Here is a 17,405-nt window from a genome sequence, read left to right as displayed (position 1 = left end):
TTTATTCCAATTTAATCTACATTTCATCTGTAATCATTTTTATCAATCTATATACCTAAATGTGAAGTTTTCAAATGTCTTGTTCCTTCTCACCAAATATATTCAGTAAACACCAGCACATGTTTGTTTTTGAGAGGTCCACAACAGGTTATTTTTGGGAGCTTAATGACAAAGATAATCCATCCATCATCCACTGAGTTAATTTTCTGTCAACTGACTAATTGCCTTAGTGATAATAACATCAAGAATAATGTAAGAAACTCATTCTCATTCTCAGAGTTTTTCTATTAAAGGGTCAGTTCATTGAAATTCAAAGAACCTCCTTTCTCACAGGAAATATGGTTTTAGTTTCTAAGTAACTTCTGCTGTTGCTGCAACATAGCAGAAGTGGGCTGAATTTTATTTATGTGGTCTACATATTAAAAATTCAACACCAACATCTCAGTCCAGACTCAAGTGTCTGAGTGATAATCCACACCTACAACAGTTTTTAGTGGGAGAAATTCTCTTCCACTGAAAACTGTGAGGCGTGTGGATTATCAAGAGTGACAGGGACATTGTTTCTGGACACACGTTACCGTTTTTTGAGCATCACATGTTGCCCCACCCCTTTGGTCCAGACTGAAATATCTTAATAGCTATCTGATGGATTGCCATGAAAACTCTCTATGGTCCCCACAGGTTGGAAACTCTGGTGAGTCACGTGAAATATTTGAAATCTCAGACATTATCTCAACACCATGCTACAACTGAAACAAGACAACAAAGCGGGAATATATTTTTTGTACTGGGGTGAACGTATGACAACTTAAATATCTGCTCAACGACTATATCTCAGGTTTCAAACACCGATGCCACTGACTTGGCTTCAAATTTGGGCTCGACTGAAACATTTTGACCGAGGTGACCTGAGTGTAACTAACAGCGGATGCTTCATCACGAACCTGCCTCACCTTTCCTCTCCGGCTGACTGAATTAACTCCGGAACAAGTAAACACACAACCCACACCAACTCTCAGAGTGTTTCCTTTTGTCCAGTGGACTCAGTTTATTCTCTCAGAGCCGACACCTTCCTCACCCTCTGTGTCACTGTTGTGACTGATGTCTTTTCCATCCTGCTGCCCTCTCTCAATTAAAAAGGAAAAACTTCCAATCCCTTTGACCTTTACCTTGACTTGGCTGTTTCCACTAAACACACATGAAAACACACAGCCCTGACACGGCTGTTCCCTCTCCTATTTTAGTCAAATCCCCCTCTGTATCCTCCCTTTCTTCCAGTCTTTTAAAGGTATGCCTTGGTTTTCCATTCTGATATCATGACACAAGCTTACATAAGCAGGACGTTTGCATATTTAATGGCTTTTAGTGAACAAATTGCATCTGTTGCTGAGTAATGCTTATACTAGACCGATAGCAATCTTAAAACAACCTTAAACTCTTCTGTGCTTTCTAGTCGCCAGATTTACAAGTGACTGCTAATAAAGAGTGGAGAACACAGACACAAGTGAAGTTATATTATTTTATTATAAATCTTAGCAGCAAGCCTTCCTCGGAGAAATCCAAAGTATAACAGCTTGAACATGTAAAACAGACACTAATTACACGAGTGACTCATTATTTCCTGGACGCTCTCCTCAAAATTCATCTTGGTTGCTCCTGGTGTCTCTTAGTTGTGTGAGGGATGTCAGCACCTCCTCCGTCGGCCTCCTGCCCAGCTGTTTACCCCGTCTGCTCCTCACATTCACTGTGCCACTCTCACTCTCCTTATCCCCCACAACTGCGTGGAAAAACACACAATAAAAAAAAAAAAGCCTGATGGTCACAATCAAATATGGTGATGTTACAAGTGATGACTCAGGAGTCTGAGATTGTGCGGTGAATTAAAAAACAACAGTAACAGGATTTAGCATATTATGTGGCCTTAGTATTCGTCTTTACCAAATATGTAGTTGTACTGCGCCAGTTGAGCAGAGCGAATCTTCTTATTTAAGGTTGCTCCCTGATCGTCATTCAAATCAGCCATGAAGCCTGCTTCACGGAACCGCTGGACAACCTTAACAGGAGAGAGGCACTTCTTTTATCTCTCTAATACGCTTTTCACTTTGACAAGCAAATTAATAATGACAGAAAGAAAAGCGCCCATAGTCTGCTGATGTATCCACAAGAAAACCTTCCATCATGGACTGACCTGCTTGGCGTATGACTCACTGTTGCCCCCCACAGGAATAACCATGACCTGCGCTGGAGACAACCACAAGGGCCTGGACGAGGTAAAGACACAGAGGTTATGGGTTAAGGTGCGGCGTCGTTACAATAAGAGCCTTATATAGTGCAGCTGACTTCATGTCGATGCGATCAGTGTCGTCTTCGCACCATTTCCCTCCAAAGTTTTCAGCCAGTATGGCGATCATCCTCTCCAGTGATCCCAGCACAGCTCTGTGGACCATCACTGGCCTGTGCAACTGTCCGTCTCGCCTGAGAGGAAGCAGAGAAGATTCACTGTGGCGGTTATCCATAAGTATACCTTGGATTATCAAGTCATTGTGTAAATCAGTGAGTTTAATTATTTCTGCATTAGCCCAAATCACTCATTTCTTTTGTTTTATGCTTAATGGTTTATCAGTTGCTTCCCCAGAAAATGTAGTAGGCTACATGATGACATATTTATGTTGAGCTATAAAACAACATAAATTATGATCGAGGGTTTTTATTCAGAGTTATCTTTTAAACTGTGTGGTCAAAAACACAAATAAGAGGCAAACACAGGTTTAAGGCAAAAATGGAGAGTGTGCTTGTCGCAGCTGATAAATTCAATAAAGGACCAATCTTTCGTGATCAAATTAGGCTCCTAAGCCGTTTTCAGCTTCAATAACAAGCATGAGGGTTTATCAAACGGACGGGCACGTGGTGTAAAGTACACGTTTGAAACACTGCAGATGTAGGAATGTTTAAAAGACGGAGAGCCAAAAGTAGAAGTGTATGACTCACCCGACGTACTGAAGATCAAATCTGATAGGCAGCTGAAAGTCCAACTGGATTGTGGCACACTGGTGCTGTCTGCCAATGGCGTCTTTGATCTGGATGTCAATCTGCGAAGAAGCATGGAGAAGTGTTTCAGCATCAGGCTTTGATTTTCATTTCCAGCCAAGAACTACAAATGTCAGAGCTTTTGAGACGCCGCTGGTGGTAAACTGCATTTTTGTGGGCCGACACGGTTACAAATGAACTGCCAAGACAAGCTGCTAACAGCCGACGGTGGCTAAGACGCCCTAGCTAGACAACTCTGAGGAATGTTTGTTTGTTTCATGGAGCATGTTGGTGTGTGTCTAACCGCACTGACTTGACCTACCTCAACTCTCTGCGACTCCACAGGAGCTTGATCATGTAATGTCTGCCTGACGCTGACTTCCTCTTCATGCTTACGAACTTCTTGCACGACTTTATGTGAAAATGAAATCTCCTCGGAGAAAGCCAAGGTCATTCTCAAGTCACACCGATTTCCATCAGCGAAGAGACATAGTGCGACAAAATTAAGCCATAGTTTCACGCTTGCTTTTTACATAGGGCACATTAAATGCCTTACATCGATATACACACCATGTGCTGCTTTGGAGTGTTTTAAAGTGCAGTGAAAGTGAATAATGTGAGTGGGAAACCAAACATGTTTTGTCTGCGGGTATTGTGATGAACAATATTTACTCTTGTGTGTTGAAATCAATTCCCATTCTTTCCTACGTGTCGCCCTTCCCACTGACCTTTGGTCCATAGAAGGCTCCGTCTCCTGGGTTCAACTCCCAACGCTCACCAAAGTGCTGCAGGCTCCTCTCCAACTGCTACACACACACACACACACACACACACACACAGAGAAAGTAGGCTAGAATGTAAGTCCATTACTGTACATTATCTTCTATGTGTGTGTGAGTGTGAGGGCACTGGGAGCTGTGGGACCTTGGAATCATAATGTTCAATTACACTCAATTGAATCAGCTTTAAATTGCCGCTATGCCTATTTGAAAGGCGGCCATGGAGATTGAGAGATATACATCTACCCAGCAGCCCGACATGGAGCAGCAGCACTCTATTGGAAAGTACCACTCACATGATTGGTTAAGTGGATATCATTATACCGTGTTATTTTGTTTAAATAAGATTTTTTTTTATCCTCCTGCAGCTGTGATTGCCTGGGTCCAGTTAACATTCAAGTTATTACCTGGCCTTGGCTTGGACTTACTCTGCTTCTTGGAAAAGTGTGTAAGTGTGTGTGTGAATGTTGTGTGTGTTTACCTGCTCAGCATTATCCCACTGTTCGGGCTCCCCTAGACACGGTGTGGGACGTGTGGACAGAAGGCAGTGAAAGGAAAACCCAAACACTTGATACACACTCCTCACAAACTCCAAACAAGCCACAATCTCCTCTTCTAGCTGGACAGAAAGAATGAAAAACAACAAAAACAACAAAAAAGGTTGAAGACAAGTGTGATGAGAACATCTCATAATATAAAAAACAGCAGTAGAAAGCAGCATATTTACTGAAAAGCCCTGAAAACAGATTGAATTAGTATTTCAGACTAATAAAGTAAGTAATGATCATCATGTGAATGTTATCCAACAGGACGCACACAGCGGGGCTGCAGGCACACAATCAGTATCATGGGAACGTTCCAGGTCTCTCTATAGGGGATCAGGGTTACACAGACTGTGCAGCCACACAGATGCACACATGGAGGTGTAATATTTAAGCAGCACAAAGACCTTCATTCATCTGGGCTAAGGCCTCCTGGAATGTCAAGTTATTTGTACAGCCCATCTGATCACTGTAATGGTTCCACGTGTGTCCCATTTACAGTTTCTGTCCCAGTTAATGCACCTTATAACAAGCACGTCGCCCTCGTCTGGAAAAGGTGAATGTTGTGACATGAAGCAGTGTCTGAGTGTTCGTGTGTGTAATGTTTAGTTTACCTGCTCAGGTGCGCAGAAGATGTGAGCGTCGTCCTGGCAGAATCTGCGAACGCGAGTCAGACCTCCGAGTGCTCCGGAGAGCTCGTTACGATGCAGCGCCCCGAAGTCAGCCCATCGCAGAGGAAGCTCCTTCCATGAGCGAACTCGCTGCTCAAACATAAGACTAAACAAAACAAGGGTGAGTTAGTAGCTACTATGATGATGCTGCTTGACTACAGTGTGTGTGTGTGTGTGTGTGTGTGTGTGTGAGAGAGATTCACCAGTGTGCAGGGCAGTTCATGGGTTTGAGCGCGTAGGTCTGAGAGCCCTCTGAAGTCACCGTAAACATGTTGTCGCTGTAGTGCTCCCAGTGGCCCGAGCGCTCCCATAATGCAGTGCTGTACAGAGTCGGAGTGACGACCTCGTTGAAACCTCTCCTCTGGTATTCGCTCTATAAAACATCAGGAAGGAAGCACGTGTGTGACACTGAGCGCAGGGCAGGGTCAGACTGTCACAACACTGTAGTAATTGAATGCTAACAAGAGTAATATCCTGACGGCCGATGTGAACGTGCCTTTCCCCAGGACACAATCAACACAGCAAATTTTATAACACACACATTTCTGTTTCAAGGACTTGTGATACTTTTGTTTACATTATGTTATCATTCTCCACAAGGAAAGTTTTATCTACAATCAAGTCTGATGCTCTAAACGTGATGGAAGGTGGTACATGGTTGAGGAAACCCATTCAATTTTGGGGGCGGATCGATATCTTTCACTTTTAATTTAATATTTTTCTATGTCTGGTGTACATTATTGGATATTGGCGGACATTGGTGTGGGTCTGTGCCCCCAAGCGCCCCTCTGGTTGGCTTATAAACCCAGTGAATGGGGAGGGAATCGTATCAACAAAAAGGCCAGGCTTCACCCATAGATACACAGTTCTAATACAAATACATTACCAGTGATTTTGTTTTGATTGTTACTAGGCTGAAACTTGTGCACACCGGCACGGACGGACAGGTGCGTAGGAGAAGACCTGGTGGTCGAGTAACGTGAGAAAAAGCTCCCGCACACTGTCATCACTTGCAGAGGTTTTATTGAGCAACGTTTCGGTCCTGAGACCTTCGTCAGGTTCTAAAGGTGTGTGTGAGGGAGGAGGCGGTATAAATAACCTCGGAACCAATGGTTGCTGTTAAAACGTTGTGAAGCATTCTGGATTTACAACTTACAGAGCCTGCCACACACATAAAGATTTTATAAATCTCAACCGATTTATTATCTGTGAGAGACCCCACACATGAAGATAAAAAATCTGTGATTGAACAGTTTTGATCGTATTGTGTGTGGTGTGCTGCGATATTCCAAACACAGCACACCACACACATTAAGATTTTTCAGAATCTTGACCCTCTGGTCAGAAAACAATCCGGCATCAGCAGCGATACCGGGGGTGTCGTTGTAGCTACTCTTTCGGGTCTATTTCCGGAATGGACAATGAGAGCGACGTAATTTTTTTTTTAATGAAAGCGGGACACTTCAGCCTTTACAACGATCCCATCTGTGTGTGTCTGTGTGTCTGTGGCTCCGGACACCGAGCAGTCAAGCGGCTGTCCAATAGGGACCCGTACGCTGTCACATGACGGGCTGTGAGCGGCGGTCACATGATCGTTTAAACATGGCTGCTGTATTGCCGGCTGTTGCTGGCTATGAGCGCTACCGTCTTTGCTATCGGCTATCAGGAAACCTCCTGTGTATGCGTGAATGTCTGTGTGAACCTCATGTAATGCCAGGGCTGCACCGTGGCTCTCTGTGAGGTTGCCGGTGCTGTGTGGAGAAGTGGCTTGTTGCCGCGAGCAGCATGCAGAGCTCGGCCAGCAGAGCTCGGCAAGCAGGCGCTTCTCCGCACAACACCTGCTTTCCACACACAAGATGACTTTTGATTGAAACGGCCACCGAAGTCGGCCCCGATAATCGTAAATATTGAACATGTTTAATACTTACGATTATCGGCGCCGAACGTTTTCCGAGCCGATTGTCGGGGGAATTTTGACTCTTAACACACCACACACTACAAGAGAATCTTATAAGATAATCTTAAGACCTTAAGATAATCGGGCGGTGTCTGTCCGTGGTCGGAAGGGGGAAAATCGGGGCAAAATCAGCCCGATTATCTTACAGACTCTGTCACCTAGAGGTCTGAATGATGATTTGCCTCTTCATGTGTGTTTGTAATAATTTTGACAGGTTTCTTCCTAACCCCCCTCTTTGGCTTAAAAAATGTTAAGAAATGTGAAGAAATTTGTAAAAATGTCTTATGTTTATAGCAAATGAATTATGTTTGTATTTTCGATATTTTCGATATGATATGATGTTGTTTTCGATGTGGGGTGTTGTCTTGTTCGGTCTCCTTACATGTAGGCCTATTTCAGATATGTAGGCTACTTAAATCGTTGTCTTAGTATTTTGTCGAAAAGATGTTTTTCTAGAGATTTTTTCTATATTCTGTGTTTCCCCGAGTGCCCCTCAGGGTCTTAAAAAATCTTAAAAAACCTTAAAAAACTTTTAATTATTCAAATTTTTTCTTAACTCATTGAGTGCCGCGCTCCTTTCCAAAGTTTTAGTCAAGTGTACCGGCAATTTAGACCATTTTTGACTTTTTATGTAGAGCCATAGTGTATTCTATATTATTGCCACCAACACATACTTTAGCTCAATTGAAAGGTTTAACTTTATGCTTCAAATGACCACAAACCGTTTGTTTCTACGTGCCTCCGTTCCTGAGAAAAGTCAAGCTAAACATGGCTGGGTTTCACCAAAATCCCTCCTTTTTTTTCTAGAAAAGGAGATAGAGCGTCTTTTATGAAAGCTGCTCTGTTTGTGCCTGTCGCTCTTCTGACACTCGCATTTCTGGATCAAAGGGCTCGTATAAGATAAATATATACAACAATTGTTGTTCTATTCACAAAACCACCATCGGGGGCGGGGTGGGGGGGGGGCGCCACTAAACAACAATAACACAGACGCACCGTGCCGTGTCACAGCTTCTCGCCGCGGAGCGTGAGGGTCTGTCGGCCACAGCGGCTCCGGAACACCGGTCCCACCGGTGGTCGCGGTCCTTCTGTGGTACGGGTCGGTGATGCCGGTCTGCTTTGGCCCAGAGACCATCAGATTTTACCGCGGGGGGACTTTGGGGAGGACACGGTGTTGCTCCAGATGAAGACCGGGCGGGACAGTCGGCTGAGAGCTTCCTGTTTCTGCTCCGAGCAGCTCGAGCAGCTGGAGCAGCAGCGCAGGTGAGAGCAGAGCAGCTGCGCTGCATCTGCATGCAGAACTCCGTTTGCAGAAGCTGAGTTATGATAAAAACTTCCACATCATGAGCTGTCATGTGACTTTGATCGTCATCTATTTCAGTTCTGCTCGTCGTAGAGTCCCCAAATTTACATATAATGTGTATTAAAGTGTCTATTTTCATAATTAAAAAAAAAAGCAAAAAACGAAAAATCTTGTTTTTGGCACTCAACGCATGGGAACGAAAAACGAGAAATTACGTGGTTGGCACTCAATGAGTTAATGTATGAGATTCTTTAATGTAATGTGTAGTTTGATACAATGTGTATATTTTGTTGACACTATATGTAACTTTTTCTCTGTGGTGTTGTCACGTAAGGACGCTGATTGGTTCCGAGGTTATTTATACCGCCTCCTCCCTCACACACACCTTTAGAACCTGACGAAGGTCTCAGGACCGAAACGTTGCTCAATAAAACCTCTGCAAGTGATGACAGTGTGCGGGAGTTTTTTCTCACGTTTTGATTGTTACTGAAAGCATGAAACCAATGAAGGCTGTTTACAGTCCATGTGAGGCCGCAGTGAGCTCTGTGTGTTTACCTTAATGAAGTCAGTGAGTTTGTTGTAGATGTGGGCTCCTTTAGGGAGGAAGAAGCAACTGCCTGGACTGACATCATTGAAGAAGAACAGCTCCTGATCCTGTGAAAAAACATGTCCACATACCATTTTAAGACCAGAATTCACTCTTTCAACATTTAATTTTCACCTCCCTTGTTTTATCTGATTTTCATTTAGCCTATTTCAGACTTCATCTTACCGTCCCGATGCGTCTGTGGTCCCTCCTCCTGGCCTCCTCCTGCTCCTTCTCCCACTCGTTTTTGTCCTTCTCCGATGGGAAGGTAACCCCAAACAGACGCATCAAACTTGACGACTCAGTCTGATTGGCCAGCGTCACGGGCGACAGCTGCGATGTTACAGAGAGGGAGAGAAAAACAATGAGTGGACACAGAGGTGGGAGAGAGAGAGAGTGACAGTCAGCCAGAGGAGGAAAGGTGAAGCGATGAGAGAAACAGCACGTCTGATGGATGGCAGTGTGTTTGTAAGAGCCTAGAACAGGAAAATGGCCTCTGACAAAGACAACATCCTGCTGCTGGTATTTCCAGCCCGGCTGCCATGAAATTCCAGTCTTCCCAGTCAAAGCCCAGTATGGAAACCCCTCCCTCTCCCTGGATCCATAAAGATCAGGGAAATTCCATTTGCCCAGCATGTGCAACGCAGCATGGGCCAAATGAGCCGTGCCAAATGAGTCCAAACATGTATAGTGTTTAGAGATGAGATAAGATTAACCCTGCTGCATTTATCTTTGATTAACAATTGGTATTGTTGCAATCTATTATTTTAAACAGTGATTATTTCAGATTTTAAAAGTGATACAGGCCATCAAGCCCAAAGATGAAATTGATGAAAGCGCTGATGCACAAGGTGGATCTGGGAGCAGGTGTGCAGTAAAATTCAAGGAAACAAGAGGAGAGAACAGAAGAAAAAACACAATGAGGCAAGAGGACAATTACACACACGCAGGCACGCACACACAGACACACACCTGGAGCATCTTGAAGACCTTGAGGAGGCCGGTGTGTGGAAGGAGGGGGCCGCTGCAGACACCCACACTGTCTCCACACCTGAGTCACACAGGACAGATGAAACAGGTTTAATCTCTTCACAAGGGTTTAGAAGACACTGACAGGTCAAGTCAACATCAGGCCCTGTGTGTACAGTATGTGTGTGCACATGCGTGTGCGTATTAATACATGCCTGTATACTGTAACAGTGGGACCATTCATCTGCTCCTCGACCAGCTGCAGTCTCAGCTTGCAGCTCTGTAACAAGAACGCCCACAAAACACACAGAAAATTCATAAATTACCACAGTTCAACGTGGATGGCAGGAATACAGAGAGGAAGTCAACCTCGGTGAGTAAACTCTGGGATAGTAGAGCATATCAGCAGCACACTGTAAACATTATCACTGGCAACATAGATAAACACAGCTGCTACAGGTACATCAGACTTGCTATAAAATATTATATATATTATTATTATATTATACAATATAAAATATATTGGTCTGTTTATAATTTAAAACAAATTAAATCAAGTTCATTTTTTAAAACAATTACCAATACGAATTAGTATAATTTGTATTATTCTATCAATTAAAGGCAAAAATATGCTTAAAAAAACAAAACACAATTAATTTCAATGTACAGTACAGAACATACAGATTTACAAATAAAATATATGCTTGAGTAATTCATCAGCCCTAACCTATTTCTATGCTATAAGTGGAAAAAAGCCAGACAAGCAGCACTGCTAATCAACTATTCAATGTCTGTTCATTGATCAATTATATTGTTCAAATGAATCCTTTTTAAGGAGGACGTATGACATGTTGCTGCAGCAGAAGCACAGATGTAGTTAATAACATTAGTACTGGCAGAAGTTCCCTCAGTGCTGCCAGTTCCAGAAACCTGCTTGAGGCGTTTTATTGAGAACTTGTGAGCAGAAGTTTTATTATTTCCTGTGCTGTGCCTGGTCCGTTAACTCTGAATATCTGCTGTGAATCTGGAGTACTGATGCAGCGATGTTGCTGCCTGGTGTTACTGACCTGAAAGAGCTCTCGCACCTCTTCTGTGTCCAGCTCCAGTGTGGACAGAGGAAGACTGAGGGCTGCAGCTTCCTTACACCGGTCCTCTATGTCATTTAGAGACAAGGCACTGTGGAGACAGAGCAACCGACAAATCAGCAGTGGTAAGACTCTTCTAAAGAAGCTATGAATAAAGAATCACAAGCGACGCAAGATGATCATAGGGCAGGGTCAAGCCAAGCACTCTGTATATGAACTTCAATAATTCATGTAGGGGTAAAGGCAAAAACACAAGCTCAGGAGGACCAAGTGCTGGATATTATTTAAAGAATTTTGTATAGCTTCTTTACCCTTTCTGTAAACAGCCCAAACGAGGACGTACGATATTGTGACAGATTTTGCGGACCACACTGTTGCACCTAAAGAACAGGATACGCCTGTCTCCAGTGGAGATCCTTTATCAGAAATGATTATATTAAGATTTTACCCGTTATCTAGAAGATGGTCACAGTAAAGCCCAAACTCTGATGCTCCCTCCCTGCACACCTCTGCACCAAAGGCCGTCTCCAGCACGCCACCGGTCACACACGCCCCTGTCCTCCATGCCGCCTGAGAGAGGGAAGGACGTAGAGAGTAGGTTAGAAGTAGTACGGAAGGCCCCTAACTAATCAAAGCAAATTTCTAACTAAATTTCCTTAGTGCTTCCTTTGGCCGAGGAAGGAATCTTCTAGTGGGATGATTTATTAACGTTATATCTACATTTTTAAATTTACCTGAACCATCTTTACCTGGTAAGGCAATAAAAGGTCAATAAAAATACAAAATGTAATAGAATACAAAGAGGCTGTGATCATTTACATTTAAACCAAATTCCACCTTAACAGAAAAGTAGAGCATTTCAGATACCTTGAATGATCTCAGAAAAGATTTATGGGAAAATGTTTATTTACCAGTTTTCCCTCGACTGTGTCAAACCCCAGAAGTTGTAGTTCACAGTCCGCCTCTAGAGGTTGTCCAATCTCCCACAGCTCCCCATTCACCTTACTCACCAACGCTCCCTTCGTCCTGCAATAAGATAAAAAAAAACACCTTCATGCCACTGAAATTAAAATAAACACAGTGAAATAAAACGCTGCTGTATTAATATATATTTACCGAATACTCTGAGCGACAAAGAGAGGAGTGGTCACACCAGCTGTTCCTTTCACTGTGCGGCCGTCAGCCAGTCGGATACTGAGGGTCTTTTCTGAAGGTTCAACTTTCTTCTTCTTCTTCTCCCTGAGTGACTCAAAGACTCGCAGACGCTCCGATACAACTGGGGACACCTGCAGCTGGACAAGGAGGAAAGAAGTAAACATCAAGACGTGAACAGGAAGAGAGGGTGATGAAGTAGGACACATAAGAAGGCAGCAGAAAAACAAGTTTACATACATGTGCAGCACAACTAGGAGGCAGACCATGATATAGAGGTATGTGATTTTTGTGAATAAAAAAAAGACCCTTTCTTTGTGGATTCTGTCTTTCCATTATTTTAAAATCTATGTTATGGTCACATGATAGCATAGTTTTAAACTATTTTACAGCTCTGGCAGAGTGGACCCTTCACCTCTAGCTTGTATTACATAGTAATCTCATCCATCCATCCATCCATCCATCCATCCATTCATTCATTCATTCATTCATTCATTCATTCATAGGGCGCCTGTTAGTTTAATAAAACTTAATTCAAACAGCCTCCCAAACTCTGAAACACTGTTTCAACAAAAGTTATTCTATAACCAAACAATGTGTTGAGTTACTAAAATGTAGCTAAACTGTTTTGGCTACATTTTAGTATCCGATACATTCAAAAGTGCCACTAACTAGTACCATTATATTGAATCAACTGAAAAACAACACAAAACAACTGTATTAAAATGTAGGCCTATATGTAATGTTATACTGACATGCATAACCCAAATTATTAACTGGGGGAAATTAAGCTGAAATATGTCTCAGGGGGATAAAGTTGTATTGTACATGTCACTGAAGTCAAACAATGATGCCTGCACATGTACATTGGTGCTGAGACTAAGTATCGTCATTACTGATTATTTGTTTTGTCCAGAAAAGGTACAAAATTTGCCAAGAGCGTCCATCTGAGTTTTCCAGAGCTCAAGGTGACATCCTTAAAAATCATGTTCAATAACTTAAGATATTTCAGTTGCAATAAAACAGAGAAAAGCAGCTAATCCCCACATCTAAGGTGCTGGAATAAGGTTATTCTTCCATTTCTGCTTCAACAGTTGATCTTATGATTACTTAATCATCAAAATAACTACAGATTGGACAACTGACATACTGATTTCAGCTGTACTGTAGAGGCTACTGTTTATCTCAAATATACAACAGTCTATACAAACCCAGGTGTCGGACTAGGACCAATGTGACTGCAAACATAAGATGGAAACTAAAGAGAAACAAGGTTTAAATTGAGAACAGCTACATCTCCCCAGAGGAAAAACAACAGCTGCAGCTCTGCACACTGACAGCGCGCACACACACACACACACACACACACACACTGTAGCACAGCTAACGTTAGCTGTAGTTACTGCAGTAAGGACAAGCGCGCGCACCTTGCTGTACCTCCTGTGAGCGCGCAGTGTCGCACGAGCTGCCAGCCGACAGACAACCAGTCTGAACAGGTGTGTCACCGCCATCCTACACACACACCTGCCTAAACACACTCGCTCATTTCCTAACAACTCCACATTACTGTCCCCTCTCTCTGCGAGCGGCCATTTCACCGGAAGCGCATTAGGAGAGCAGCAGTGACGTTGCGGGCGGAAAACTGTGACGCTACCATAGGGCAGCGTGCGCGTTCCCGAGAAACGGCGCCAGAGCGCGCTTTCACAGTGGAACTGCGCATATAGTTAAAGAGCGGGGCATCTGCTGTTGTCAGATAAGATAGGCAATAATAACCCACTGTTAACACCTCTGGCCATGCAGGCAGGTCAGGCCTCTCAGACTGGATCCAATTATGCAAATTTAACGAAAGCGCGCACACTCAGCGGGACTTGACGACAGCTGCAGCCCAGCACACACCGAGGCAGCACCTATGGTGCACAGGAGATGAAAGAAACTACACCTGCCCGAATTAAGTTCACACAGACACCGACTTTAAGACCGACCAGCAGAGTCTGCGAGCTCCGGCTTCATTAGACTGAAGAGCTCACAGCTACAGCCTAAAATATTACTGCTCCACAGCCCGAAGCCTTGGTAGCCTATCATTTAAATCTGTAAAAGAGAAACTCTAAGTATTTTACCCTCTAGGAAAACCACCTCCACTGCAGCGACGGTCAAATAACTGACAACCCTAGAGCCAACCTCGTGGAAAGTATCACAACAAACACAAAATTCAAGATTCAAATAAAATTAAAAAAATTAAAAATCAACCTAAAACCTGAATGCATAATGACAATAAGTTACCAAGTGACTGCTATGACTCTGGGGCAGCTCAGTTCACGCCATGATAATGTTTTGGTTTTTATTCTCAGACGTCAATAGTTGTATAGTAACATCAGCATCAAACTAAACAACTGAAGTTACCGCTGGCTGCCACTTGGGGGAGCTACCACACTTTCAGACAGTGTTCTGCCTCTACATAATCAAAACAATACATTTTAGCATCTGATAGTGTAAATGCTGCGCATTCAGCCATTTCAAAGTATGTTTTCATGTCACGAATGCTAACTGTAAAACTCTTGGCCATTTTACTGTGGTTGGACCCAACAGTTGTTAAACCACGTATAGATTTATGTGTATTTTATGTAGGACTAATTCTGGTATTTGCTCACTCACTTCAATCTGTCCAAGGTAAAGTGAAGCATCCAAGTATAAAATATAAGAGCTTTAAGTGCTACATGATTTAAATCAAGAGGTCCTGTGTGATTTTCTCAGAAAGCTGACTGTGAAGGAGAGCTGATACTTTCCCTGTGGTACAAAGTGTAAAACATATGGGACAGTTTGGCTGTACAATTCACTGTTCACTACAGAATAGTGGAATACCTGCCATCACGAAACACTTCCCTTTGAATGCCTAGTCTAGCTGAGAAGATGCAACATAACTACATAAAGTTATGTCATTAACTGAATGACACTATATTAAGAAAAGGTTGACTATCATTTGATTGAAAACTTCGCAGCCATTGCTCATGGTGTTACTCTGTTACGTTGTGACTGAAGTTATGGCTGCTGAACTGCAAATGTGGCCTATGCAACCGAGGCGCAAAACCAACATAAATAGTGTTGCAACAATTTCAAATTGCATTCCTAAAATATGAATTTCCACCAACAGTGTGCATTGTAGTGTGAAGTGGGAACAAAAAAGTGAAACAAAGTCAGTTTCCTCAAGAAGGTAATTAAGAGAAAAGTGAGTCCAGGTCTTTGCAAGAGGAAAAAAGTTGTAGAAAACAGCAAATCACCCCCCATGTTAAAATAAGACAGTGCACCAACTGCTTACAGTCAGTGTTGCAACCAAAAAACCAAATGAGATAATAAATGTGAGGAAAATGGATGCAGGTCACTCCATGAAAGTGCTAACAAAATATATCCATGTAAAACTGTGATATGCTCTGGAAAAAAATATAGATATGTTTGCATATATTCACTGTGTAAAATAACTGCTGCAGGATGTGTGCATCACACCAGAAAAGATTGGACACTCAAAGACCAGTGATATAGCATCATTGATGAGAACAGCAGTAATAGCAATTGAACTTATCAAATATACACAGATAGATGAACCATCAACTTTGTCACTTCTTCAGTTATTCAAACTCATCTTGTCAAAGTTGTCTTGAGGTCAAGAGAAAACAAAGGCGGTTATTTACAGGGACAATTAACGTGTTGAACTTGGTGAGTGCTTAGTGAGCAAGAATTTGTTAAGCAATTGTCGCCTTCTGTGATCACACCAAACTAATCTGGATGGATTATTAGCTTCTTGACTGTGTGACTGCAGAGATGACAGACATACAGTTTACAGAGTGGTAACAGACTTGTATGACATTCAGTGAAACATCAGAGCTCTGACGATGTGCTATAACACTGCAGTGACATATATCCTGTGTGGTTACATTTTCACAATGTATCGCGATCTGTCTTGATGAACTGTACTTTGAAGTCAACTTGTGAGTGAGCACAGGAGACAGCACACATCTCATGATCAGACAAACACAGGAGACATGAGTCTTTGACACAAACACTCGGCCTGCACCTCTCACTACGTTTATACACGTCATCGGTTTAGGACAGAGGGCAGCATTATGGCAACAACTCCTGTACAAGAGAGAGGACTGCTGCCATTGTGCCTACACTTTTTTTTCTCTTTTTTTTTAAACCACAAGATGTGTTGAGAGGTGCAGAAGTGTTTTTGGATGAAGCCATGTGAGCACAAGGGGGCTCAAGGGCAAAAGCATGAAATTAGCAAAGAAACAAAACAGAGGAAGGGGCAAAAACAACAGGAGGATTTAAATCAACCATTTACAAAACAATCATAATTGACTCAAATCTCTTCACCCCCGATATTATCTGTGGGTATCGGTGCTGCTGCAAATGGTAAATTGCCACACCTATCTTAAAGAGGAATACAGCGCAAAAAATAAAAGGCATAATGCAATGTTGAAATGGCAGCAGCTGTTTAGGTAAATGAAAACAAGTTCCTCTGAAAAAACAGCGCAATTTAAGTGATAAATAGTCACCAAATAAAATACCTCCCTCCCCAGTTGAATTGAAACTCTGGATTTTATTCAAGTCAGTACATGTTGAAGCCTCGCAAAAGTGTGGTTCAAACTGAAATGCCCCCCCATTTTCTACTGAGTGTCTTCATGACTGACGTCTAACTTGAAGCGCGCACAAGCAGACATTTATGTTAGAAATAAAAAATACATAGTTATCTTCGCCCTCCTCTTCTGCGTGGTTGTTTCAAAAGGAGGACAGAAAGGTGCGACAGATACTGCAGAGAAATTCCTCCGGAGCTAAAGCTTATCCAAGGCCTCATTCACAGTAAAGACGGGGTGCGTGAGTGACCATCAATGTCCTCAGTAACAGAAACAAGAGCTTGAAGAGAAAAAGCTGTATCATCTCAGTTTTTTTTTTATATTTACAAGCTTAGAAATATACAGTGGGAGGGATAGAAAGGTGAAAAAGATTGAGCAAGAGAAGAATATTATTTACAGCAGGTACTCAAGAAATATGATGTTAAATGTTAACCTCAGCGGCAACACAAATCTCAGCACTTCAAATGAGATATACCTTCTCAGAGCACACAACACGCACACAACACACACACACACACACACACACACACACACACACACACACACACACACACACAACACACACACACACACACACACAACACACACACACACACACACACACAACACACACACACTCTCATGGAAGAATAGATAACGTTGGAACTTACTGTCATCATTTCAGTTAAACATTTTCAAAGCAATAGTTTGACATCTTTAGAAATGT

At 42.6% G+C, this 17,405-nt stretch overlaps 1 protein-coding gene across 6 annotated transcripts in view; it reads right to left on the bottom strand.

Moving 5' to 3' along the window:
- Positions 1–1,505: 1,505 nt before the first annotated feature.
- The window catches only part of LOC310999584 (threonine--tRNA ligase 1, cytoplasmic-like), a gene marked incomplete at its 5' end in the record, with an annotated part of 29,405 nt that continues 13,505 nt past the window's right edge, over positions 1,506–17,405 (bottom strand). For 4 of the 6 annotated variants that reach the window (XM_083990058.1, XM_083990061.1, XM_083990060.1 and 1 more), the window contains one exon: positions 12,049–12,211. Coding sequence is in view for 1 of the 6 variants with exons in the window: in XM_083990063.1 (XP_083846189.1) it covers positions 1,635–1,777; positions 1,939–2,053; positions 2,189–2,261; positions 2,374–2,475; positions 2,989–3,089; positions 3,756–3,833; positions 4,288–4,425; positions 4,963–5,125; positions 5,223–5,392; positions 8,835–8,933; positions 9,052–9,198; positions 9,838–9,916; positions 10,050–10,114; positions 10,902–11,010; positions 11,368–11,489; positions 11,831–11,945; positions 12,036–12,211; positions 13,499–13,582 (2,079 nt within the window). Of the gene's footprint in view, positions 1,778–1,938; positions 2,054–2,188; positions 2,262–2,373; positions 2,476–2,988; positions 3,090–3,755; positions 3,834–4,287; positions 4,426–4,962; positions 5,126–5,222; positions 5,393–8,834; positions 8,934–9,051; positions 9,199–9,837; positions 9,917–10,049; positions 10,115–10,901; positions 11,011–11,367; positions 11,490–11,830; positions 11,946–12,035; positions 12,212–13,498; positions 13,672–17,405 lie in introns of those variants that run through there. The other 2 variants (XM_083990063.1, XM_083990059.1) reach the window with 2 other exon arrangements.

Source organism: Trachurus trachurus, assembly GCF_905171665.1.
Source record: "Trachurus trachurus genome assembly, chromosome: 16".
NCBI lineage: Eukaryota > Metazoa > Chordata > Actinopteri > Carangiformes > Carangidae > Trachurus > Trachurus trachurus.
This window is presented reverse-complemented; position numbering and strand designations above follow the sequence as displayed.